The 27,433-nt window shown below is 47.6% G+C and overlaps 1 protein-coding gene and 1 non-coding gene across 2 annotated transcripts in view; one reads left to right on the forward strand and one right to left on the reverse strand.

Moving 5' to 3' along the window:
- xylb (xylulokinase homolog (H. influenzae)) overlaps window positions 1-27,433 on the forward strand; it is a 305,630-nt gene that overhangs the window by 39,966 nt on the left and 238,231 nt on the right. The window contains exons 8-13 of the mRNA XM_072508129.1: window positions 1,062-1,134; window positions 4,148-4,266; window positions 13,831-13,912; window positions 21,536-21,576; window positions 24,330-24,445; window positions 25,641-25,756. Of these exons, the coding sequence (XP_072364230.1) occupies window positions 1,062-1,134; window positions 4,148-4,266; window positions 13,831-13,912; window positions 21,536-21,576; window positions 24,330-24,445; window positions 25,641-25,756 (547 nt within the window). The remainder of the gene's footprint in view (window positions 1-1,061; window positions 1,135-4,147; window positions 4,267-13,830; window positions 13,913-21,535; window positions 21,577-24,329; window positions 24,446-25,640; window positions 25,757-27,433) is intronic.
- On the reverse strand, window positions 23,691-23,825 carry LOC140425919 (small nucleolar RNA SNORA57). The gene has a single exon (XR_011948072.1). It is a non-coding gene; the product is annotated as a small nucleolar RNA SNORA57 (small nucleolar RNA).

A 27,433-nucleotide genomic window follows, 5' to 3' on the forward strand; every position in this document is an offset into this window, starting at 1 on the left:
TATGGTCTAACCACTGTGCTACCGTGCTACCTATTAATCAACCGTCCAAATATAACTGCTCCTTTGGCATGGTGGCTTTTTATCCCCTTGAAGTCTCCAAAGCTTCAAGATGGTTTTTCTACTGCTGTCTAAATTGAAGCTGTTATTTAATACTGTTTCTGTGTTATCTTTAAATTGTAACTCTCTACTATAATTATTTTAGATTAATACAGCTCTGATCTCTGTGGTGTTATTCTTTATTGAGCTGACAGAAATTTTTTGTCAGATCTTGATGTTAACTGGAGTTAAATCTGAAGGGTAAAATTGGTCCTTCTTGCTTGCCTTCATTTAGAATCAGAATGGTTACAGAATGGAATGAGGGCCATTCAGCCCGTTGTGTCCATTCTGGTTTTCTGCCAAACCAAATCAGCTAGCTCTACTTTCCTGCCCTTTTCTCTGTAACCCGTCAAATATTTTTTCTTCACGTTCTTATTCTGCTCCCTTTTGAAAGCCAACATTGAACATGCCTCTCCCACCTGCTCAGGTGGTGTATTCCAGGTCCTGATCACTCTCCAAGTTAAAGGCTTTTCCACATTCCACCTTAAATTGCTGTCCTCTGGCTCTCGTCCCTTCCGCCAATGGTAACAGTTTCTCTCCATCTACTCTGTCTAGACACATCGTATTGAACATCAGTCCCAAATTCACTCTCAACCATCTCATAAGGAAAACAACCCCAGATTCTCCAATCTATCCATGGAGCTGAAGTCCCTCATCCCTGGGACAATTCTGTGAATGTGTGTAAAAAAACATCAGCAGAAAGGTGAGAGTGGACTGAGTAAATTTACAACCAATGTCTACAAATATCAAGCTCACAGAAATTCTGACTTCAGATTGGCTCAGGAAGCCGCCCCCACTCTTCCATAATGGTTTGTGTTCCATGCAGGATTCACTTTAAGTCTGTTAGTCCTAACCAATCTGTGTTCCCTTTATTGAATGTGAGCTGAGTGGATGCCTTTGGCAGAGTGATTTTTGTGTTTTATTGGTCCATAAGCACTAACATTTCTTTTTTTCTTTGGTTGTAGAGAATCTCTCTGGTCAGTAGTTTTGTTGCTTCCCTATTTCTTGGAGACTATGCAGCAATTGATTATAGTGATGGTGAGTGTCCTTCATTACAAATGTGTTGCTTGTGGTAACATATTCTATGTGTTCCCTCTGTTTGATAGTCGGAATTAATTCTGATGATCACATCTAAATATGTTTAAAACAGGAGTCGTTTGGGCCAGTTAAGGATATCCTATTTGATTAGAATTGATCATTTGATGAATTGCATTTTTAATACTAGCTCAAGCTGTCATAAACAATAGATCAGAGTTGCTTACAACCTGACCTGCATATAATAGAAATGCTGGGCCATTCTATAGGGACCTGTGAACCGTGTGGATTTATCAGGTCATTACCGGGAATTTGAATTGATCAGGATTCCCTGATGAACTGATCCTACACCTCTGATGTCCAAAGATGGATTAACGTAACTTTGACATGTGCTTCGGGTCTGAAGCTTATGGAGGTGATGGCTTCTTGCCTGCCAAGTGGAAACCAGTGAGAGTCCTCCATCGCCGATTGCAGGAAGGCACGTTGCGTCATGTACTACTCAGGCACGTTACAGGCCAGTGGTGGCTCTTTCCTCGGGATGAAGGACCCTGGGACAGAAGTCCCGCTTGGCAAAAAATTGCTGATCAATCAAGAGGCAGCAGCTGAAAGTGGGGAAGGGGTGGCTGCTGCCGATATGGCACCCACCGGCCATCCAGGATCGTTGCTGGATCACTGAGTGCCTTTGAATGAGGGAACCCCCTCCCACATACGTTTGCTTGTGCTCCCCACATGATTAGCCACCACCACCATAACATCACTGCTAGGTGGAATGGACTTTTCTCGTTTTTATTATATTTTATTCTTGGTGCAGAATGCTACTGCAACCCTCAATAAGCAAAGTACAGCAGCTAAACATAATGGTGCTTATTTAAAATTGCTTGCAATATGAAATGGACCTGCATTTATGCCTCATCTTTAACATGTCTGAATGTCTCAAAATGCTCTACATTTCATGAATTGCTTTTCAATTGTTATTTTCTTCCAAGAAGAACAAAAACATGGGGAAAATTAGAAGAGCAGTGTTACTGAACCAGTATTCCAGAGGCCTGGACAAATGCACCGGAGACACAAGTTCAAATCACCATGGCTCTGGTGGAATTTAAATTCAGTTTGTTAATAAATGTGGGATTAAAAAGCTAGTCTCAGTGATAGTGATCATGGCTGGGATTTTTGCCATATTATGAAAAGGTTCATGAGGTTGATTCCTGCGATGAGCACTTCCCGATGCTGAGATATTGAGTAGATTGGACCGATGCTTTCTGGAGTTTAGAAGAATGAGAGGGATCTCATTACAACCGCTCAGACTCTGAGAGGGCGTGATAGTGTGGCTGCTGAGAGGCTAGACCGAGGGTGCCATGGGGCGCGATTCAGCGATCGCTTTGCGTCCGGCGTGCCAGGTGAATCCTGGGAGAGTCCCAAAGCGGGCTCCGCGCCAGACTGATCGCGAGTCAGCGGGCTCCGCGCCAGACTGATCGCGAGTCACCCGCCTCGGCATGATCTGGATCTTGCCCTCGCTGGGCGAGATGCAGATCTACATATATAAATGAGCCATTAGGTTCATTCAAATACCCGGATGCCGGATTCACCTGGCGCCGGGGGGGGTCAATGGCCGAGCCTGCGGAACCTCGGCAGAACACTGGTTAGTGCTGGTTCACACAAATGTGAGCCAAGCGTGACGGCACCTCGCCGGTGGCCGGAGGGAGGGGGGGGGGGGGTGACGACTCTCGCAGGGCATTAGAGACCTATGATGGCCAGGGACAGGGCAGGGAGCCCGATTGGCAGTGCCAGGATGCCCTGGGGGTGCCAGTTTGGCACTGCCATGGGTCGGGCCCGGGGGGGGTCTTGCCAATTGGAGGGGGGGAGGTGGGTGTTGAGGAGGGGTGTTCCCAGGGTCCTCGACAAGGTTGGGGGATGGCCAGAATGCTGGGGGGTGGGGCGGAGAGATCGGATTGCCGCTGAAAATGGCACCCCGATCGGCGAACAACAGTTCCTTAGCTCATCAGCAGGAAATCTCTCGAAGTGTGTCCTCAGCAGGGGAGAAACTCCCCAAAGACAAAAAAAAATCAGTGAAGTGCCTTTGAATAGTGAGCTGATTCTTGGCGCTGCAGCCACCAAGAATTACCCTGCCAAACGCGCCCAAAAGCAGACTTCAACTTTTGTTTAATCTTGCCATAGTCTAAGTATAAGTGGCAGCAATTTAGGACTGAGTTGAGGTTTTGACCACAGGATTAAAGATGTCTTGCTTCAATTTTATAGAACCTTGATTAGACCGCTCCTGGTGTGTCATGTGCAGTTTTGGTCTCCGTACCTAGGGAAGGGAATACTTGCCAAATAAGGGGCACCACGGAACTTGACCAGACTAACTCCTGGGGTGTCAGGATTGTCTAACGGAGATTGTTATTGTATTCTCTTGAGTTTAGAATAATGAGAGATGATCTTGTCAAACACACAGGGTAGATGCAGAGAGGATGTCACTCTATCTGGAGCATCTGGAACCAGAGGACACAGTCTCAGAACAAGGGATTGGACATTTAGGACTGAGATGAGGAGGAATTTCTTCACTCTGGGGTGGTTAATCTTTGGAATTCTCCACCCCAGAGGGATGTGCAAGCTCAGTCATTGATCAAAACAGAGATCGATAGATTTCTCAATACTAAGGGACACCAAGGGATATGGGGATAATGCTGAGGTAGGCGATGATCTAGTTAAATGGGGGGGGGGAGGCAGGCTTGAGGGGTTGACTGGCCTATTCCTGCTGCTCTGTTCCTATGAGGAGAAATGTCTTCACAGAGAGGGTTGTGAATCTTTGGAATTCTCCATCCAGAGGGTCATAGAAACTCAGTCATTGAATATATTTGAGACCTAGTGCGATAGGAAAGCGGAATCAAGATCAGTCCTGATCTTATTGAATGTTGGAGAAGGCTTGAGGGGCCCAGGGCTTCCTTCTGGACCTATTGTTCATGTCCTTTTGTCCATTTCTCCGTCACTCACTCACATTTTTGGCACCTTCCTCTAGGCTCCGGTATGAATTTGATGGATATTCGTGCACACAACTGGTCCCAGCAGTGTCTAGATGCCTGTGCGCCAGGTCTGAAGGAGAAGCTTGGTGCCCTGCTGCCATCACATTCCATACTGGTATGACATTAATCAGAGATTTAACGTCTGTTCATCAAGTGCACTTTACTGTTCTTCAACAAGCAGTGTAGGGTAACACACGATGCAAAGCCTTAAGAAACAGTTGTAAGGAAAGATCAAGCAGTTTGATTGTGTTCTTACTGAGAAAAGAAACCTGAGATGATATTTTATTCAAAGTTTTAAAGTTATGAAAAAAATAATCAAGTTTTCCAGTCACCGCCAAAGGATTCAGATTTTAGAAGAATATCAAGAAGAAGCAAATACATTTCATAGAATTTACAGTGCAGAAGGAGGCCATTCGGCCCATCGAGTCTGCACCGGCTCTTGGAAAGAGCACCCTACCCAAGGTCAACACCTCCACCCTATCCCCATAACCCAGTAACCCCACCCAACACTAAGGGCAATTTTGGACACTAAGGGCAATTTATCATGGCCAGACCACCTAACCTGCACATCTTTGGACTGTGGGAGGAAACCGGAGCACCCGGAGGAAACCCACGCACACACGGGGAGAACGTGCAGACTCCACACAGACAGTGACCCAAGCCGGAATCGAACCTGGGACCCTGGAGCTGTGAAGCAATTGTGTTATCCACAATGCTACCGTGCTGCTAGTCCAGATCAGTTTCTGGTCAATGGTAACCCCCAGGATGTGAAAGGATCAGGTCACTGGTGAACTGTTACACTGCAAAAGTTACGGTCACCTAGAACATGCCAATACTAATGTGCTAATCTTTACTTGCAACATCTCATCACAGCCAAACATCTGGATGTTTTTATGAATGGGCCTTGGGCTGTAGGAGTAAAATGCCTCCATCCACCCACCCCCAGTGCCCTTTTTGGGTTCTCTGGCTCCAGCAATTCCTTGGTTTCCTATCCAATAGTCAAGAGAGCAGATAGATCTCAGTAACCGGTGCCTTTAACCTCACTGGCTTCTCAGGTGGGATAATGATCGTACAGGCAGACTTTTTTAAAAGCATTTATTTTGCAAGGCATTCTTGGATGTTTAGGTTTTGAAAAGAGCTGTCCTGTCAGAGATTAAATAAATGACTGATGGATTTATTAGCAGATGGGGCATGGGTGTGTAAACTGTAGGGAGGAGCTGGAACCACATCTACCTTGTGTCTGCTCCCTGGCTGGCTGCCTGCCTGCTGCTCCCCGGCTGCCTGCCTGCCTGCTGCTCCCCGGCTGCCTGCCTGCCTGCTGCTCCCCGGCTGCCTGCCTGCCTGCTGCTCCCCGGCTGCCTGCCTGCCTGCTGCTCCCCGGCTGCCTGCCTGCCTGCTGCTCCCCGGCTGCCTGCCTGCCTGCTGCTCCCCAGCTGCCTGCCTGCCTGCTGCTCCCCGGCTGCCTGCCTGCTGCTCCCCGGCTGCCTGCCTGCTGCTCCCCGGCTGCCTGCCTGCCTGCTGCTCCCCGGCTGCCTGCCTGCTGCTCCCTGGCTGCCTGCCTGCCTGCTGCTCCCTGGCTGCCTGCCTGCCTGCTGCTCCCTGGCTGCCTGCCTGCCTGCTGCTCCCTGGCTGCCTGCCTGCTGCTCCCTGGCTGCCTGCCTGCTGCTCCCTGGCTGCCTGCCTGCTGCTCCCTGGCTGCCTGCCTGCTGCTCCCTGGCTGCCTGCCTGCTGCTCCCTGGCTGCCTGCCTGCTGCTCCCTGGCTGCCTGCCTGCTGCTCCCTGGCTGCCTGCCTGCTGCTCCCTGGCTGCCTGCCTGCTGCTCCCCGGATGCCTGCCTGCTGCTCCCTGGCTGCCTGCCTGCTGCTCCCCGGCTGCCTGCTGCTCCCCGGCTGCCTGCCTGCTGCTCCCTGGTTGCCTGCCTGCTGCTCCCTGGCTGCCTGCCTGCCTGCTGCTCCCCGGCTGCCTGCCTGCTGCTCCCCGGCTGCCTGCCTGCTGCTCCCCGGCTGCCTGCCTGCTGCTCCCCGGCTGCCTGCCTGCCTGCTGCTCCCCGGCTGCCTGCCTGCTGCTCCCTGGCTGCCTGTCTGCCTGCTGCTCCCTGGCTGCCTGCCTGCCTGCTGCTCCCTGGCTGCCTGCCTGCCTGCTGCTCCCTGGCTGCCTGCCTGCTGCTCCCTGGCTGCCTGCCTGCTGCTCCCTGGCTGCCTGCCTGCTGCTCCCTGGCTGCCTGCCTGCTGCTCCCTGGCTGCCTGCCTGCTGCTCCCTGGCTGCCTGCCTGCTGCTCCCTGGCTGCCTGCCTGCTGCTCCCTGGCTGCCTGCCTGCTGCTCCCTGGCTGCCTGCCTGCTGCTCCCTGGCTGCCTGCCTGCTGCTCCCTGGCTGCCTGCCTGCTGCTCCCCAGCTGCCTGCTGCTCCCTGGCTGCCTGCCTGCTGCTCCCTGGCTGCCTGCCTGCTGCTCCCTGGTTGCCTGCCTGCTGCTCCCTGGTTGCCTGCCTGCTGCTCCCTGGCTGCCTGCCTGCCTGCTGCTCCCCGGCTGCCTGCCTGCTGCTCCCCGGCTGCCTGCCTGCTGCTCCCCGGCTGCCTGCCTGCTGCTCCCCGGCTGCCTGCCTGCTGCTCCCCGGCTGCCTGCCTGCTGCTCCCCGGCTGCCTGCCTGCTGCTCCCCGGCTGCCTGCCTGCTGCTCCCCGGCTGCCTGCCTGCTGCTCCCCGGCTGCCTGCCTGCTGCTCCCCGGCTGCCTGCCTGCTGCTCCCCGGCTGCCTGCCTGCTACTCTCCGGCTGCCTGCCTGCTGCTCCCTGGCTGCCTGCCTGCTGCACCCTGGCTGCCTGCCTGCCTGCTGCTCCCTGGCTGCCTGCCTGCTGCACCCTGGCTGCCTGCCTGCTGCTCCCTGTCTGGATTCTGGTTAACACCCACCTGAATGACAGGCCCCACCGGGCCTCCCCCAGCACCGCCATTTGACTGGCATAGATGCGGTTCGCTCCGTACTCCCCGGCGTGATCTACTCGGATAATCCGGCCCAGCATCGTCCTCTCGGCCCGGGCACTCAGATACCTGGCCGCCTGGGCCCACTGCCAGGCAATAGCGGCGCTCAGCCGCAGGCCAGGCCTCAGCAGCGAGCGGAGAGCATCATCTAGCAATACCGTTTCACAGAGGTGGGGGGAACCTTTGATGCTCCTGGGAGCGGGAAGGCGGTTGGGACACTTAATTGAGCGAGAGGCAAAATGTCAACTCGTCAAGACTCCTTGGGCAGCATCTTCTAATCCCAAGACTGCTATCGTCAAGAAGGAAAGGGTGCAAATACATGGGAACACCATCACGTGCAAATTCCCCTTTAAGCCACCATTCTTACTCGGACCATGATATCGCTATTCCTTCACTGTCGCTGGGCCAAACTCCTGGACCTCCCTCCCTCATAGAACAGGGGGCGTACCTACACCACATGGACTGTAGCGGTCGAAGAAGGCAGCTCACCACCTACTCCAGGGCAATTAGGGATGGGCAATGAAAGTTGGTTATCCAGTTGGCAACAGATTGAGGGTGATTGTGCTTCCTGACAACAAGTGGCACAAACCTATTTTTAATACATTAGCGTGTCCTACATGCCCATTCAATCTCAACTTTTCCAAATTAAATTGTATTGATTTGATTTGATTTGATTTATTGTCACATGTACCGAAGTACGGTGAAAAGTATTTTTCTGCGGCCGAGGAACGTACACAGTACATACATAGTAGACACAAGAATAATCAACAGGGAACATTGACAAATGGTACATCGACAAAACAGTGATTGGTTACAGTGTGGAACAAGGGGCCAAATAAAGCAAATACATGAGCAAGAGCAACATAGGGCGTCGTGAATAGTGTTCTAACAGGGAACAGATCAGTCCGAGGGGGCGTTGTTGAGGAGTCTTGTAGCTGTGGGGAAGATGCTGTGGGGAAAAGTATCTTTGGAATTAAGCATGCAGCAAATGAGGTACACCTACAGGAATTCCAGGGTTTTGACCCAGCAACAGTGAAGGAACGGCAATGTATTTCCGAGTCAGGATGGTGAGTGAGTTGGAGGGGAACCTCCAGGTGGTGGTGTTCTCCGATATCTGCTGCTCTTGTTTATCTAGATGGTAGCGGTCGTGGGTTTGGAATGTGCTGCCTTAGGAACTTTGGTGTGTTCCTGCAGTGCATCTTGTAGATAGTGCACACGGCATTGGTGGTGGAGGGATTGAATGTTGATGGAAGGGGAAGCAATCAAACGTGGCTGGTTTGTCCTGGATGGTGCTGAGTTTGTTGAGTGTTGCTGGAGCTGCACTCATCCAGGCAAGTGGAGAGTATTCCATCACATTCCTGACTTATGTTAAGATCCCACATCAGACCCAAACATTTGTTTGGATACCAGACAAGAACCCCAGACATTTGTTTTAAATTTGTAAAATTATGAGGAAAGGATACTTCACCCCAGGACTGTTGACTCTGACCACAGGTATCTTTTATGTTAAAACAAACTTTAATTTAACCACATTAACATCAAAGAAATAGTTTTACAATTATCAGTTAAACAGTTCCTAAACACAAGGAAAATCTGAACCCTACGCCTCACACCTTCACTATAAATATTCCAACCAAGCTACCCCAATACAGTTCAAATGCAACTTCTAAATCAAGTTAACAGAACACTTGCTTATCTGTGTACAGACTTTTTGGAGAGAGAACCTTTCAAACACAACCTGAAAATCCTTCTGTCTTGTCAGAAACTCCTGCTCAACCTGACAATTTGGCAAAACTGCTGTTCAACTTAATTCCTAGCAGACTGCAAACAGACAGACCTGGCTCGTCCTATTAATTACATCATCTTTATCCCAGTATGATGTTTTATCATCTGCTTATCTAGGACTACATACAATCCTTCAGAAGTTATCTACTCTCCAGGAATCTCCAGCAATCATAATAAAGTTATGTTAGGTATCTCTGTAAACAAGTCAAAGGGTTAAAATTAATCATGATCTCACCTTTTACGACCTCTGAATTACAGCTTTAGCAGGTATGGAGTCTGGATACCTTAACCTAGCTTCTTTAATATTACTGCAACAAAACTATACCCCAACCCAGGCTTTTAAAGCCCTTACTGCAACAGAGATAAATTACAATATCTACACCAATTTCTTACATGCATCACACTTGTGCCTTATAGATGGTAAACAGGAGGTGAGTTACTCGCCGTAGGGTTTCTAGCCTCTGACCTGCTCCTGTACCCACATTATTTATATGGCTAGTCCGGTTCAGTTTCTGGTTAATGGTAACCCCCAGGATTTTGATAGTGAGAAATTCAGCACTGGTAATACTATTGATAATAATAACCTTTATTAGTGTCACAAGTAGGCTTACATAATCACTGCAATGACGTTACTGTGAAAATGCCCTAGTCGCCACACTACGGCGCCTGTTCGGGTACACAGAGGGAGAATTCAGAATGTCCAGTTCACGTAACAAGCACGTCTTTCAGGACTTGTGAGAGGAAACCGGAGCACCCAGAAGAAACCCACGCAGACATGGGGAGAACATGCAGACTCCGCACAGACAGTGACTCAAGCCGGGAATCGAACCCGGGTCCCTGGCGCTGTGAAGTAACATTGCTAACCACTGTGCTACTGTGCCACCCATGTCAAGTGGTGATGGTTAGATTATCTCTTGTTGAAAATGGTCACTGCCTGGCATTTGTATGACACAAATATTACTTCCCTCTTCCCAGTTCAAGCCTGGATGGTCATCATGCATCTGTCTTTAACGGTGAAGGAATGACTTATTTTTTACTCACCTCACACCACGAAACCAACATCAGAATCCAACACAAAGGAACAGATAACATTGAGTAGAGGGCGAAGTAAGCTAATCAACTACTAAAACTAAGCTAATCAACTGTGTGTGTGTCATACACCCAAACGTCGTCAAATGTGTGTGGGCTGATATAAATAAGTTTGTACGTCAGCGTCTGCAGGTTTGTTTCTTTGAAGATGTCACAACTGTGTATCTCAATAAAGGATTTCTAAAAACTACCACCTGACTCTGAATATATTTGAAAAAGATATGTTCTAACAACTTGGCGCTGCGAGCAGGGTCGCTGGAGGAATAGAAACCGAAGACCCGGACATTGGACCTACGTCAATGACATCTGCCCCCGGAGGTAACGACACCTCTTCACTTTAAAAAGTCATCGGCCATTGTCTGGAATCGGTGTTCCCCACGCTAACCCGAACCCCTCTGGTTTGGTAGTCGATGTGAGACCCCCTCACAAAGTAAATCGGCGGTGATTATGACAATCCATCAACCTGGCTAAGAAGACCCACAGCTCTTGACACCCGAATGAAATCGGCAATGGCTGAGAAAAAGAACCAACAACTACCTACTACGGTAAAAGGCGGGTAGACCTGCCAAATGTTACCGAAGATGAAATTCTTTGCAATTTGAAAGAATATATAGAGCAACAATTTGAGATGTCCAAAATCTGTACCGAGATCGAACAGAAATATGGTGCCTCCAAAGGACAGTGGTCCTTGGAAGATATAAAAAGAGTCTGGGGAAAGACGACAAGTTTTAAGGATAAAAAACGAGTCAGATGGTCCTTAGCTGTAATAGGACAGGTCCGTCAACGTAGCGCGATTATCCAACAGTCTCAGTATGATCATGATTTGACTAATGCAAAAAAAACCCCGACCTAAAGCGGTCCATGAACAACTGCACAAAGAAAAACTTACATTGGCGATTGCAAATAAATAACTCAAAAAATGATTAAGGGAAGAACAGGCGATGCAATTGCAAGGTCCAGGCCCACCAATGGGATGTTGAGAAATGGGTTAAGAAACATTCCAATTAGATGTCTCATTGATCCAGTAATTGACACTGATATATAAAGAGGCTACAGATGGCCTTTGAGGCATGTGGAGTTTGGTGTAGAGTGTGTTCAAAGAAAAATAAAGGGGCAGGATTCTCTGACCCCGCGTCGGGTCAGAGAATCGACTGCAGGCTGCGCGAATCACCCCACGCCGCCCTGATGCCAGCACGCGATTCTCTGCAGAGCGGAGAATCGGCGCCATTGGTGCTGGCGTGGTTGGCGCGGCCCCGGTCGCGGGCGGCTCTACGTGGCCGGCCTGCCAATTCTCCAGCCCGGATGGGCTGAGCGGCCGTAAGAAAAGAGCCGAGTCCCGGCGGCGCCGTTCTAACCTGCTCTGGGCCGGCGGGACCTCGGCATGTAAGGATCGGGTGTCGGCCTTTGGGGGGGGAGGGGGGTCCGACCCCGGGGAGGGGCGTCCGATGTGGCCTGGCCCGCGATCGGGGCCCACCGATCGTTTGGCCGGCCTCTGGCTGGGAGCCTCCTTTCCTACGCACTGGTCCCTGTAGTCCTATGCCATGTTGCGTCGGGGCCGGTGCATTGAAGGAGGCCACTACGCATGCACGCGTTGGCGCCGGTGCCACTGCGCATGCGCAGATCCCGTGGCGCTCAGTTCGCGCCGGGATCTGCAGCTGGAGCGGCGCGAACCACTCCAGCGCCATGCTGGCTCCCTGTAGGGGCCAGAATTAGTCGTGGGAGCGGCCTGTTCACGCCGTCGTAAAACGTGACGGCGTTTACGACGGCATGGACACTCTGCCGCTGGATGGGAGAATCCCGTCCAAGGTGTTTTGGAAAAGGAGCAGAACTCTTGACTCTTTACTCAACAGCAGCCAGAGGCTAACAGTGGTAGCAGAGGTTGGTTGCTGTGTAAATGTAAAGGGTTGAAAGATACAACTTTTCCGGAAGAAAACATTTTTTTTTGCATCAACCAAGGAGTGAGTGAGAAAAAAAAATATGGCTGAACCGAGGATAAAGATGGCTGGATATGACTATCTCCCCTTATTTTCTGAAAGGGGATCGTACGACCAATGGAGAAGTGCAGTTGTTATGTGGGCCAAGGTAACTACCTTGGGAAAGAGGAAACAAGGTATGGCATTGGCTCTTTCTCTACCCTATGAGAGTAAAATCCGAAGCAAAGTGTTTTCTGAGCTGGAATTGGAAGAGTTAGACTCAGAAGAAGGTCTGGAGATTCTACCACGTTTTATGGATAAGATTTATCAAAAGGATGACTTGTTAAGTGCGTATGAAGCCTGGTCAGAATTTGATAGATTCCGGAAAACAGAGGATATCTCTATGGAGGACTATATAATGGAATTTAGCAGACTATACAAAAGGTTGCATAAACACGGCCTGGAATTTCCACAGTCCGTGTTGGCTTTTAGGTTACTGGACTGCCAGAGTGTCCAATATGGATAGGCTTCTGGTTTTGACAGGAGTTAATTTTTTGATAATGATACCTTATTCGATCAGATGATAGAGGCCTTAAAGAGGTTTCTGGGGAAACATTCAATTCCTATGGCTCTTCTGACACAAATGGGTCAGTCAGCAATAAAGCAGACTATGGAAGATGCACTACTGACAGGATGGCGAGATCATATGGCTCCGAACAGGTTATGAGAGTATGGAATGAGATGGAGAAGGTCCCAGAGTGGCCAGGTAAAGGCTTACTGATAGGAATCACATCACCATCATGGTGGTTTGTGTAGGACAGGTGTTGGAGAGATTTGGCAGGTAGGGACGCTTAAGTCATGTAGGATTTCAGTCAAAGCGAATATTCTAATATGTTTCAAAGCCCCCCCCCCGACTGATACCTGGTCGGGACTGATTTGTCAGAAACCCCTCGCACCTAGGCTTTGCTCTCTTCCATACCCTTCCATCAGGCAGAAGGTACAGAAGTCTGAAGATCCGCACATCCAGACATAGGAACAGCTTGTTCCCCACAGCTACTAGACTCCTCAACGACTCTCCCTCGGACTGATCTGTTCCCTTTAAGAGCACTATTCATGATGCCCTATGCTGCTCTTGTTTGGCCCTTGTTCCGCACTGTAACCAATCTCTATTTGTTTATGTACCATTGTCAATGTACTCTGTCGATTATTCTTTTGTCTACTATGTACATACTGTGTACGTTCCCTTGGTCGCAGAAAAATACTTTTCTCTGTACTTCAGTACATGTGACAAGAAATATCAATCAATCAATCGATCACACATACTGAGGTAGAAGGCATGAGTTGGTGGTCTGCAAGGGAAATGGTAGAGTGTGGTGATTGTTGGTTTCTCAGAAGAATCCAGAGCTTCCTTGCTGGTAGGATGAGCCAAGATGGAAAGGAGATTGGTGTGGTGAGTGACCATTGCGGACAATTGATAGTAATCCTAGTCAGGATGTTCTGTGTATAACCTAGTGCACTGTCCAGGAACAGCACACATGGTGGCTTGCCAAGTGATTATGTTTTCAAGCAGGCAATGGGGTATTGATTCGTTTTGTTCTCCTTTTTGTGGAAGGGGCATACCTGGGCAATTTCCCACATTGCAGGGTAGATGCCAGTGTTGTAACTACTGTAACAGCTTGGCTAGGGGCGCGTCTAGTTTCTTCAGTACTCACAACCCTATGAAGCTGAGCCAGCCTTTAAAATCATTTTATTTAAATAGAACCCTTGATTTGGGACTAACTCTTTCTCTAGTATTTGAGTGACGATGTTTTCTGCAATAATGCCTCTATTAACTGACTGCGATTTGCGATAGCTTCACGCGCAAAGAATTGTCACTTTTCTTTTCCTCTTCCAATAATTGGTTCCTTGGTTTCTCTTTAGGGTTCAGTATCTCCATACTATGTGAAACGCTTTGGATTCAATTCTGAGTGTAAAGTCATTGCTTTTACAGGAGATAATCCAGGTAAGCTTAGAGTTTTTTAAAATTTTGTAACAATTACCAGCTGTCATTTTTCTAAGAGCTCAGTGGGTACTGAGAAGATATGTCATTGGTACAGCAGGGCACTCCCATTGATCTGTGGGCACTGATTCCCTCTGGTAACATTTATAGGGATTTACAAATTGGTTCATTTCAGAGTATTTTTTGTCTCAACAAACTTATACTGAATCATTTTTAATACAAACCACAAGGACTTTGTGTTGTTATGAAGAAGGATGGATTCAGAAAGAAAATGGGAAGAGGAAAACCATTCCGTTAAAGAGATATGTTTAAGAGGGATGAATAGACCAGTAGAGAGTGGCCATGTTGTGGACTCTTTACTTTTGGATGTGGATGATGCTGACAAGGTCACATTTATGACCCAAGCCTGGTTGCATTAAGGAGGAAACTGCCATTTTGAACCAGTGAAATCCTTTTTGTGATGTGCTTCCAATGTGGTGTTAAGTGGAGAATTTTAAGATTTTAGTAAGAAGTCTTACAACACCAGGTTAAAGTTCAACAGGTTTGTTTCGCTGTCACTAGCTTTCGGAGCGCTGCACCTTCCTCAGGTGAGTGTAAGACTGGTGTTGTAAGACTTCTTACTGTGCTCACCCCAGTCCAATGCCGGCATCTCCACATCATGTTTAGGATTTTAGCCAACGACAATGAAGGACCTGCCCTGAAGCTGTGATTTGGGATGGCGTGCAACTTGGAGGTTTCTAGTTTTTCTTGGAGTCAGGTTGGTGAGTGGCTGGAGGGAGTACACACCATAGCTGCAGTGCATTAGTGGTAGAGGAGTGGAGTAGTGAAATCTGAAATAAAAAGGGAAAATACAGGCAATGCGTACCCATTTCGGTCAGCTCTTCTGTCTGAGATGGATTCTCTGAATCAGCTGGTGTACTAACATCAGTATCCTTGAAGGAGCCAAGAGCACCAGCATAGAAGCCACGAGCATCCAAAACCACCTCCCCTGGGCCGGCTATGTGCTTAGGATGTCAGAGTCCTGACTGCCAAAGCAAATCGTCTTCGCCCAGCTCAGGGAAGGTTTTTGATTCCAAGGAGGACAAAGGAAGTGCTTTGGTAAAGTTGAATGTGTTGCCTGGGTTCTTGATTATCTTCCAGTCTCTCCCAATTTTTCTCCCTAAGGCCTTTTTCCAGGGGGTTTGTTTAGTCAGACAAGATACTGAGGGTCAGTAGGTTGCAACGGAAGAGGTGAGCGTGTGATTAGCGCCCCCAAATCTGCTGCGCTATTACTAGGCAGCCAATGTGGAGAAGCCATGATGTGGAGATGCCGGCGTTGGACTGGGGTGAGCACAGTACGAAGTCTTACAACACCAGGTTAAAGTCCAACAGGTTTGTTTCGATGTCACTAGCTTTCGGAGCGCTGCTCCTTCCTCAGGTGAATGAAGAGGTCTGTTCCAGAAACACATATATAGACAAATTCAAAGATGCCAAACAATGCTAGGAATGCGAGCATTAGCAGGTGATTAAATCTTTACAGATCCAGAGATGGGGTAACCCCAGGTTAAAGAGGTGTGAATTGTCTCAAGCCAGGACAGTTGGTAGGATTTCGCAGGCCAGATGGTGGGGGAGGAATGTAATGTGACATGAATCCCAGGTCCCGGTTGAGGCCGCACTCATGTGTGCGGAACTTGGCTATAAGTTTCTGCTCTGCGATTCTGCGTTGTCGCGGATCCTGAAGGCCGCCTTGGAGAACGCTTACCCGGAGATCAGAGGCTGAATGCCCTTGACTGCTGAAGTGTTCCCCGACTGGAAGGGAACATTCCTGCCTGGTGATTGTTGCGCGATGTCCGTTCATTCGTTGTCGCAGCGTCTGCATGGTCTCGCCAATGTACTACGCTTCGGGACATCCTTTCCTGCAGCGTATGAGGTAGACAACGTTGGCCGAGTCGCACGAGTATGTACCGCGTATCTGGTGGGTGGTGTTCTCACGTGTAATAGTGGTATCCATGTCGATGATCTGGCACGTCTTGCAGAGATTGCCATGACAGGGTTGTGTGGTGTCGTGGTCACTGTTCTGAAGACTGGGTAGTTTGCTGCACACAATGGTTCGTTTGAGGTTGCGCGGTTGTTTGAAGGCAAGTAGTGGGGGTGTGGGGATGACCTTGGCAAGATGTTCATCGTCATCAATGACGTGTTGAAGGCTGTGAAGAAGATGACGTAGTTTCTCCGCTCGGGGGAAGTACTGGACGACGAAGGGTATTCTGTCGGTTGTGTCCCATGTTTGTCTTCTGAGGAGGTCGGTCCGGTTTTTCGCTGTGGCGCGTTGGAACTGTCGATCGATGAGTCGAGTGCCATATCCCGTTCGTACGAGGGCATCTTTCAACGTCTGTAGATGTCTGTTACGCTCCTCCTCGTCTGAGCAGATCCTGTGTATACGGAGCGCTTGTCCATAGGGGATGGCTTCTTTAATGTGTTTAGGGTGGAAGCTGGAGAAGTGGAGCATCATGAGGTTATCCTGGCTACATCGAGGGCATCTTGAAACCCATCGTACAAGGTACACCCAGCTTCTGTCGCGACACGACGGACTTCCTACAGAAACTCAGCACCCATGGACCAGTTGAACCAGGAACATTCCTCGTCACAATGGACGTCTCGGCACTCTAGACCAGCATCCCCCATGACGACGGCATTGCTGCAACAGCCTCCGTACTCAACACCGACAACTGCCAATCTCCAGACGCAATTCTGCAACTCATCCGCTTCATTCTGGATCACAACGTCTTCACCTTCGACAACAAGTTCTTCATCCAGACGCACGGAACAGCCATGGGGACCAAATTCGCACCCCAATACGCCAACATCTTAATGCACAAGTTTGAACAGGACCTACTCACCGCACAGGACCTTCAACCGATGTTATACACCAGATACATCGATGACATTTTTTTCCTTTGGACCCACGGCGAAGAATCACTGAAACGACTACACGATGACATTAATAAGTTCCATCCAACCATCAGACTCACCATGGACTACTCTCCAAAATCAGTTGCATTCTTGGACACACTCGTCTCCATCAAGGACGGTCACCTCAGCACTTCGCTTTACCGCAAACCCACGGATAACCTCATGATGCTCCACTTCTCCAGCTTCCACCCTAAACACATTAAAGAAGCCATCCCCTATGGACAAGCGCTCCGTATACACAGGATCTGCTCAGACGAGGAGGAGCGTAACAGACATCTACAGACGTTGAAAGATGCCCTCGTACGAACGGGATATGGCACTCGACTCATCGATCGACAGTTCCAACGCGCCACAGCGAAAAACCGGACCGACCTCCTCGGAAGACAAACATGGGACACAACCGACAGAATACCCTTCGTCGTCCAGTACTTCCCCGGAGCGGAGAAACTACGTCATCTTCTTCACAGCCTTCAACACGTCATTGATGACGATGAACATCTTGCCAAGGTCATCCCCACACCCCCACTACTTGCCTTCAAACAACCGCGCAACCTCAAACGAACCATTGTGTGCAGCAAACTACCCAGTCTTCAGAACAGTGACCACGACACCACACAACCCTGTCATGGCAATCTCTGCAAGACGTGCCAGATCATCGACATGGATACCACTATTACACGTGAGAACACCACCCACCAGGTACGCGGTACATACTCGTGCGACTCGGCCAACGTTGTCTACCTCATACGCTGCAGGAAAGGATGTCCCGAAGCGTGGTACATTGGCGAGACCATGCAGACGCTGCGACAACGAATGAACGGACATCGCGCAACAATCACCAGGCAGGAATGTTCCCTTCCAGTCGGGGAACACTTCAGCAGTCAAGGGCATTCAGCCTCTGATCTCCGGGTAAGCGTTCTCCAAGGCGGCCTTCAGGACCCGCGACAACGCAGAATCGCCGAGCAGAAACTTATAGCCAAGTTCCGCACACATGAGTGCGGCCTCAACCGGGACCTGGGATTCATGTCACATTACATTCATCCCCCACCATCTGGCCTGCGAAATCCTACCAACTGTCCTGGCTTGAGACAATTCACACCTCTTTGACCTGGGGTTACCCCATCTCTGGATCTGTAAAGATTTAATCACCTGCTAATGCTCGCATTCCTAGCATTGTTTGGCATCTTTGAATTTGTCTATATATGTGTTTCTGGAACAGACCTCTTCATTCACCTGAGGAAGGAGCAGCGCTCCGAAAGCTAGTGACATCGAAACAAACCTGTTGGACTTTAACCTGGTGTTGTAAGACTTCGTAATGTGGAGAAGATAAGACAATGGGGGGTGGGGGGGGAGTCAAAATGGATGCGGGTGGAGGAAGACTCCTGCAAGGGGTCGAGTTTCAGGGCTATGGTAACAGCTCCGCACCTATTTGCCCGGGGGAAATGCACTAATAGCCTTGTGGTGGTGTCATCGCTAAAGATCTGGAATCAGCTACTAGGAAGCACTTTAAGTTGGGACAGGCATCAGTACTGGCCCCGCTGTGCAGAAATCAGCGTTTGTGCCTGGACGGATGGACACGGTGTATGAAAGGCGGCAGATGGCAGAGGTAGGGTGAGTGAGGGACCTATTTCTAGAGGAACAGTTTGCAGAAGTGGCAAAGCTTCAGGAGACATTCGAGTTCCCAAAAGGGACTGGGTTCTGGTACCTACAGGTGCGGGACTATGTGTGAAAGGAGCTGCCTGTTTTCCACCAACTGCCAGAGTATACGTCACTGGAAAAGCTGCTAGCTATGGACGAGTGGGGGGGGGGAGGCGAAATCAGAGACATGAAAATGAAATGAAAATCGCTTATTGTCACAAGTAGGCTTCAATGAAGCTACTGTGAAAAGCCCCTAGTCGCCACATTCCGGCACCTGTTCAGGTAGGCTGGTACGGGAATTGAACCGTGCTGCTGGCCTGCCTTAAAAGCCAGCGATTTAGCCCAGTGTGCTAATGGGTGGTTGGGAAAGATGGAGGATATGGAGTGAGGTATTGAGTCGGGTCAGTTCGACTTTATGAATTGAAATGAATGAAAATCGCTTATTGTCACAAGTAGGCTTCAAATGAAGTTACTGTGAAAAGCCCCTAGTCGCCACATTCCAGCGCCTGTTCGGGGAGGCTGGTACGGGAATTGAACCGTGCTGCTGGCCTGCCTTAAAAGCCAGCGATTTAGCCCAGTGTGCTAATGGGTGGTTGGGAAAGATGGAGGATATGGAGTGAGGTATTGAGTCGGGTCAGTTCGACTTTATGAATTGAAATGAATGAAAATCGCTTATTGTCACAAGTAGGCTTCAAATGAAGTTACTGTGAAAAGCCCCTAGTCGCCACATTCCGGCGCCTGTTCGGGGAGGCTGGTACGGGAATTGAACCGTGCTGCTGGCCTGCCTTGGTCTGCTTTAAGCCAGCGATTTAGTCCTGTGCTAAACAGCCCCAGTGTGCATGTGCGAGGATGAACCTCATTCAATTCTTAGTGGTGCCCAGGGTACACATGACATGGACCCGGATGAGCGTTTTGTCCCTGGGGTAGAGGATCTCTGAGAAGTGCGGGTGGGGTCCAGTGAACCACTCCCATATGTTCTGGGGGTGTTTGAAACTGGGGGGTTTTGGGAAGTGGTGTTCAAGACTCTGGGGTTAGAAGTATCCTTGGTGGCGATTATTGGAGTCTCTGAGCTGCTGGGGCTACAGGAGAGGAAGGGGGTCGATGTGCTGGCCTGTGATTACTCGACGAAGGATTTTGCTGATTGATTTGATTTCTTTGTTGTTGACAAATCCCTCCTCCCCTCAGTGAAAACAGCTGGGTACTCGGCAATTGTCACCTTGGACCATTTTATTGAATTTTGCTTTGATTACTGTTTGATGACAAAATGTGTGAGCGATTGTCTGCTGCTACAACAAGCTCACTGCTTATCAAGCTCACCAAAACAAAGTAAATTTCTCCATCAATACTATGGGAAACCCGAAAGGCCGTCGTAAGGAAGGAGATTATCTCATATAAGCTCACATTGTGAAAAAGAAGAGAGAGGAACGACAAAGGCTGGTGGACTCCATCTTGGAGGTTGACTGTCAATTTTCTTCTGTCCCAATGCCGGAATTACTGATGCACAGAGAAAACTTGCAATTTTAATTTGAATTGATCACCACGAACAAAGCGTTGCATCAGTCACGAATTTCCAGGTGTACTTCATGATCTGTTGAGCTGCTCGCAGAAAAATACTTTTCACTGTACCTCGGTACACGTGACAATAAACAAAATCCAATCTAATCCACACATGCATTTTGGTCTTGTCCTAAGCTTACTGGATACTGGGCCTCCTTTTTCGACACAATATTGCAGGTAAACCTAGAACCTTGCCCACTAGTTGCAATATTTGGTGTTTTGGACTCCCTGTCTTTCTACCGGGGAGTGAAGGTGATGTTCTTGCCTTCGCTTCCTTAATAGCCAGAAGGCGAATATTACTCAACTGGAGATCTCCCTCGCCACCCAAGGCACCTGCCTGGGTAGAAGATTTGATATCAGTCTTGCATCTGGAGAAAGTCAAGTATACCATCAGAGGCTTGTTGGGAAGGTTCTACCAGAGATGGCAGCCATTCATTTCTTTCTTTAAGGATAGGGACACGTTAGAGGGTAAAGGGGGGTGAGTTAATGGGGGTAAATTAGGGGTTCCTTTTCCATTGCACTCTTTAACTGCCTTCTTACTTTTGTAAAGGTTGTTTGATTTTTATTTTATTTGGTTGTTTATGAAAGTTATATTGTGTGTATATTTGTTGGCTATATGCATATTACTGTTTATATTTGATAATTCAATAAAATGTTTATTTAAAAAAAACTTGTGGTTGCGAGTGGTTTTTGTAAACTAACCTTGTTTGAGTTTGGAATAAAATATATTTTTTTAAAAAGCAAGCGCTTCAAAGACACCCTTGAAGGCTCAGCACAAGAAATGCAGCATCGAGATCAACGTCTGGAAGATCCTTCCTCAGAAGAGACCCACTTGGAGGAACCTCTTGATTGAAGGGATCCAATTATTCAAGGACACTGGACAGAAAGAGGAGGCCCGACAAAGGAGCCTGAAAAGAAAGACCAGTGATCTAGTCCAAGGACCGATCCCACCTCCCGGAAACTCCTGCCTCCCACCTCCCTGAAGATGCGACTCTAGGACCGGGCTCATCAGCTACGCGAGGACCCACAGAACCCATGACCAGCAACATGGAGTTGCTTAGGTGGACAATCACACTCGTTAGCGAATGATTGCCGAAGAAGAGACGTTGGAAAAAAATTAACTTGTCTTTTTCCTTCCCGTATGGCGACTAACCTGTTGTGTATTTCCAGTAGCTTTTTAATTCCGCACTTGCAGTTTTTTCCCATTTAGCAATGAAATGGTTTCATTTTTTAATTCTTCCAGCTTCAATGCGAATTGCTTCTATTATTGTGAAGACTTTTTCACATTTTGAAATTATATGTATATGCTAATTTTAGGGATACTTCATTAAAAATAAAATCTAGGTCCATACATTCTGTCAGTTATTGGACAGTGAGCATGAGTTAAGTTAACTCTTCTGAGATAGAATGCAGATTCAGATATTAATACAGTTAATTTAGATGTTGATTATGTTAAATATGTACAATCTCTTCATCTTACAGCATCACTGGCAGGAATGCAACTTCAGCAGGGAGATATAGCAGTGAGTATATTCTTATTGTTGAGGAGCTTGCACATGTTTGTTCGATAATGAACATGATAATGATGATAGGGGCTGGTTTAGCACAGTGGGCTAAACAGCTTGCTTGTAATGCAGAACAAAGTCAGTGGCGCGGGTTCAATTCCTGTACCAGCCTCCCTGAACAGGTGCCGGAATGTGGCAACTTCATTGAAGCCTACTTGTGACAATAATTATATTATAATCGCTTATTTGTCACAAGTAGACTTCAATGAAGTTACTGTGAAAAGCCCCGAGTCACCACATTCCGACGCCTATTCGGGGAGGTTGGTACAGGAATTGAACCCGCGCTGCTGCCTTGTTCTGCATTACAAGCCAGCTGTTTAGCCCGCTGTGCTAAACCAAACCCTACATTCAAGTTACAAGAAAGAAAAGTTAGCTGTTTTTAACAATTCCCTTCTATTCTCCAAGTTTTATTTTATTTGTTCATGGGATGTGAGCGACGTTGGCTTATTCGTGATGGTGAGCCACCTTGAACTGCTGCAGTCCACGTGTTGTAGGTACACCCACAGTGCTGTTAGGGAGGGAGTTCCAGGATTGTGAGCCAGCAACTGTGAACGAACGCCGATATATTTACAATTCAGGATGGTATGTGGCCTATAGGGGAACCTGCAGGTGAGATTGTTCCCATGCATCCGCTGCCCTTGTCCTGAAAGTGGTAGAGATTGTAGAATGAAAGGTGCTGTTGAAGGAGCCTTGGTGAGCTCCTGCAGTGCATCTTGTAGATGGTACGCACTGCTTACAGTGTGCGTAGGTGGTGAATATTTATTGTGGTGGGAGAAATGGCAACCAAGAGGGCTGCTTTGTCTTGGGTGGTGATGAGTTTCTTGAGTGTTGTTGGAGCTGCACCCGTCCAGGCAAGTGAAGAGTATTCCATCACACCTTGCAGATGATGGGCTTACTTTGGAGAGTCAGAAGGTGAGTGACTCTGCAGAATTTTCAGCCCGAGTGGTGCTTCCTGCCCTTGTTTTCCGTCCTCCCCTCCCCCCGGTATATCCAGTCTGTCGAGGAACCATCCCCGAGTCCCCCAAATCCGGGCATTCGGAGGTATATTATCCTCGGTAAAAGTTTGTAAAGACCTCGTTAACCTCGTCTGGGTCCGCTACCATCCTACCATTTATACCCCTAACTTGTGCTAACTCTTTCGCAGCTGCCTGTCTCCCAACTGGTGTGCCAGCATGTGGCTGGCCTTGTCTCCATGTTCGCAGAAGGTCCCCTGGGCCTGGCGGAGCTGATGGACTGCCTTCTGCGTGGAGAGCAGGTCAAATTCCATCTGCAGCTATTTTTTTTCTACCAGGCCAGAAGCTCCATGTGTAGTCGGAGTATATAATCGCGGAGTATTCTGCCTTTGTTACCCCTGGAAGCACCCTTTTCCCTACAAAGAGGTTTATATGTGAATAGGCCTTGTGCACATGGGAGAAGAAAAATAATTATTTTTCTCTCGGGTGATTGAATCTCCACGGACTATAGCCCCCTATCTGCTCCATAAAGGTGTTCAATTCTCGTGCCACATGTGATACATTACCTGTCTTCAGGTTGGATCTGTCCAATGTCGGGTCCTGTACACAGTTAAGCTCTCCCCCATGATAGGTCGGTTGGTGTCCAGCTCCAGGATTTCGGCCATCGTTTTCTTGATGAATTCTGCGTTGTCCCAGTTTGGGGCATATATATTTACCAAGACTACCTTGGCCCCTTCCAGGGTCTCGCTGACCATCATGTATTGTCCCCCTCCCCTGGATTTGTGACCATGCTCGTCGCCGTGGATGATATAGTCCTGTTGATTAGAATGGCCAAACCCCCTTGTCCTGGTGTTGAAACATGAATGAAATGTTTGTCCCACCCAGCAGTCCTTACCCGCAGTCGGTCCCTCTCTCTTAGGTGTGTCTCCTGTAGGAAGGCTACATCCACCTTCAGATACTTAAAAATTTTTTTTTTAAAATGATGGTATTAGAGACATTATTCACCCCACCCCCATCCCCACAGAAAGCTCACTTCAACAAGCCAGTCACTCCGTAACACAAGAAATAAGAGAACACAACAAGGTCTACCAAACTGAGCATAGCATGATCCCAGTAACCGGGTGTCTCAGCCAATGAGGCTAGGACCAGAAGGTGGCAGCTCGCTGGTACCGAAGACATTTGCACTGAGATTTTTCTGCCTCGCTTACACACACACAGGCCACAGACAGACACAGGCGTGTCAAGAACCGGAGGGCACCTTCAGATACTTGAGATGGGCGAGGACTCTGGATCTCTGAAGGGCATGGTAGCACAGTGGTTAGCACTGTTGCTTCACAGCGCCAGGGACCCTGTTTTGATTTCCGGCTTGGGTCACTGTCTGTGCGGAGTCTGCAAGTTTTCTCTGTGACTGCTCCGGTTTCCTCCCACAAGTCCTGAAAGATGTGCAGTTAGACGACTTGGACATTCTGAATTCACCCTCTGTGTACCTGAACAGGCGCCGGAGTGTGGCGACTAGGGGATTTTCACAGTAACTTCATTGCAGTGTTAATGTACTTGTGATAGCCTACTTGTGACAATAATAACGATTATTATTAATTTGCAGGCCATAACTTATTTGCATCAAATTGATTTTAAGTTAATTAGAATATGTAGTGTTCAATTTCTTTTGATTATACTCCAAAAACATGAATAGTCAAGCACCTTCCTTCGTCTTGGATTTCCAGTTGTATCAATGAGGCTTTTTATTGAATTTTTCAGGTAAGCCTTGGGACGAGTGATACTGCCTTTCTCTGGATTCAGGACCCAAAACCCACCTTAGAGGGACATATCTTCTGTAACCCTGTTGATAGCAATGCCTACATGGCACTCATATGGTAAAGATAGTTTCTAAAATAGAAAAAGGGGAAATTAATGTTTGTTTTATCCTTTTTGTCCCCCACCCTGTCTAAGTTGCCGGCTGTTTACTTCCACAGTTAGCTTGGGCAGTGGGCTAGGTTGTGTATTTGATTAACATTAGCGAATGCTGGGTTTCAATGAGCAAAATGATGACTGTAGAATCATGGGACAGTAATGTTGCAAATCATTCCTGTATGTTTCCACACACTCACTTTAATCAGGCACACTCTTGAACCCACATTGTGCTCAAAAAATTATAGTAATTAATCAAAGACATTAATCATAGAATTTACAGTGCAGAAGGAGGTAATTCAGCCCATCGGTTCTGCACCGGCTCTTGGTTAGATCACCCTACTTAAGCTCACGCCTCCACCCTATCCCGTAACCCAGTAACCCTACCTAATCTTTTTGGACACTAAGGGCAACTTAAAATGGCCAATCCACCTAACCTGCACATCTTTGGGCTGTGGGAAGAAACCGGAGCACCCGGAGGAAACCCACGCAGACACGAGGAAAACGTGCAGACTCCACACAGACAGTGACCCAATTAAGGCATTGTAATTTCAAGAAGACCAATCCTCCGCAACATTGATGCAAAGTTCTTCTAATAACTTAAATGAGACTAAAAACTATTATAATCATAAAAAAAGAAAAAATGACCCTTTTCCCCAAGGATGTTGTCTCAAATTATAGGCAACCTCCCATCATTTGTAATCCACAAGAGTAAGGCATCTGCATTTCTGTGTTGGTGCTAGATTATTGGGTGCAATGTTTTTATGAATCACTATTTTTCTCCATTCTGCATGCCATTAAAGCTGGAGGGGATATATTTACTTGGATTTCTCTGTTGTTGTGCACCCAATCCCCATAAATGTACATGTTCAGCCTGTATAGATGTGATTCTGCTGTATTTTCTGTCATTATTCATGATGTGTGTGAGTTTGCATGTGACGTTTTCTTCAATAAGGTTCACATTGTTGCAGTGTTGCGCAGAGGGCGGAGACAAAGATTATCCTGTGTTTATAATATGACATTTTGAGGATTTGATCAATAGTACAGGAATCTATAAGAAAATGAGAAATGTTTTAAACAAACTGCCGTGCCAGAGAAGTAAATTTTAACGTGAAGTAAATATTATTTGTGCCCTCATCTAACTCGTTGCCTTATCTCTAGTTTTAAGAATGGCTCCTTGACAAGAGAGAAGATTTGTGATGAGAGCGCTTCTGGTTCATGGGATGAATTTGCAAAAGCATTGAAAGCCACTTGTCCTGGGAATAATGGAAATTTAGGTAAACAGGAAAATGTGCACAGGGCTTTCATGAACTATGAGAGACTGTTTATAATTTTTGGAGACTCGAGCTATCATCTTCAGCAGGAGTCTTCCACAGGGCCAAAGATGTGAGGGGAAAGTGTAACTACCTGTTATGCAAGTTTTACTCAAAATCACAAGGTTAGTTAAATTGTCCTATGAAAAAGTCATGGAAGGCCAGAATGCTGTTTGTGAGCAATAGACATTCTGGAGTAAAATCAGAGGCGATGCTGTGTTTGGTCTGCTAACATAATTTCAGGAGACAGTGGTGGGAGAGGTGACTGTGACAGCAAGGACGTTGACAAAATTAACCCCCCCCCCCCCATGGGACGACTAGGCGGGAAGTGGGAATGTTGATGAGCAGAGAAGATGGGGCCGTTGGGTTTGCTGTTCAAAAGGAGGCAATAATGTGTAAATTCAATGGACCGTTGGAAAATGTTGAGAGAGACACCGGTTAACTATAGGTGTATGCAAGCGGGACTTGCGACAAGGATGCAGCAACGGAGTAGGAAGGCAGAGGAGTAATGATGAGTTGGGATAGGTAAACATCACAATGTGCAAAGTAGAAGGAAGAAAAGGCAGAAAACATTTGTTCCGTAATTAAATAAATTGTTTCTTCCATTTATTTAAGTTGTCCTACAGTTGTACTGGATTAATATATTTTAAAATAAATCTTTAAAAAATTTAATTAAGGGGCAAATTAGCGTGGCCAATCCACCTATCCTGCACATTTTGGATTGTGGAGGTGAGACGCAGACACGGGGAGACTGGATTAATATCTATTTAAAAGAATGGATTAATTTCAAAATAAGATTCCAATTGTTACGACTGGTATGGGAGGAATCCACAGTATATCCTGCCCATCTACTCTGCAGATTGTACCATGAGTTAAAATGTATAATTCACTCACCAAAATGGCCAACTATTAACCTTTGCTGTTGTTAGATGCAGAATAAAAGAGACTTTAATCAGGCTTCTCTCGATAAACTCAGAATGATTGATTTCTTGTAAAACAAAATTTATTTTTAAACATAAGTCGCATAAGCTAGTTAACACATTCTGGAAACATAACTACCTATCCCTTTGAAAAATACTCCAGCATGCACACACAAACAACCAAAGGACAAACAGATTGGGTTTCTGCAGAAATGAGCTTTGGATGTTAGGCTTTATAATATAAAGGATAAAGTTTACAGGGTTTTGATGCTGTTGATCTGGAGCTCCCTTGTGTGAAGACCCGGTAGATGTCAGGAGGTTCTCAACAACTCAGCTTCAGCAAGTAAGAGAATATAGAGCTAGATGAATTCTTCTAATCTCAGGTTTTCAGGTTGCCAAATGCAGACACGTTTTACTCTGAGAAGGATTCTCTGGCAGCAGGTTGATAATCATACACGGAATTGGGGCAAGGCAGTAAGAAAGCGAGTTAGACCAGCCTTCCTTCTCCCCTTATTCCCCAAAACACACAAATTTGAAAAAAACCACAGGTCCAAAACGTAAAGCTCATCTCTGCCATGTGATTTCTAGTAAATCACTAGCCTTTGCCGGTTTCCCCCCATCAATTAACGTGATTGCTGTTCACAACAGACAAACAGCTCTTCACCCTCTGGTACCGTGCTAGTCAGGTGATTTTGTGGGAAAAGGCAGGGTTGCTCCCAGT

This window comes from Scyliorhinus torazame, chromosome 6 (assembly GCF_047496885.1).
Source record: "Scyliorhinus torazame isolate Kashiwa2021f chromosome 6, sScyTor2.1, whole genome shotgun sequence".
Lineage (NCBI taxonomy): Eukaryota > Metazoa > Chordata > Chondrichthyes > Carcharhiniformes > Scyliorhinidae > Scyliorhinus > Scyliorhinus torazame.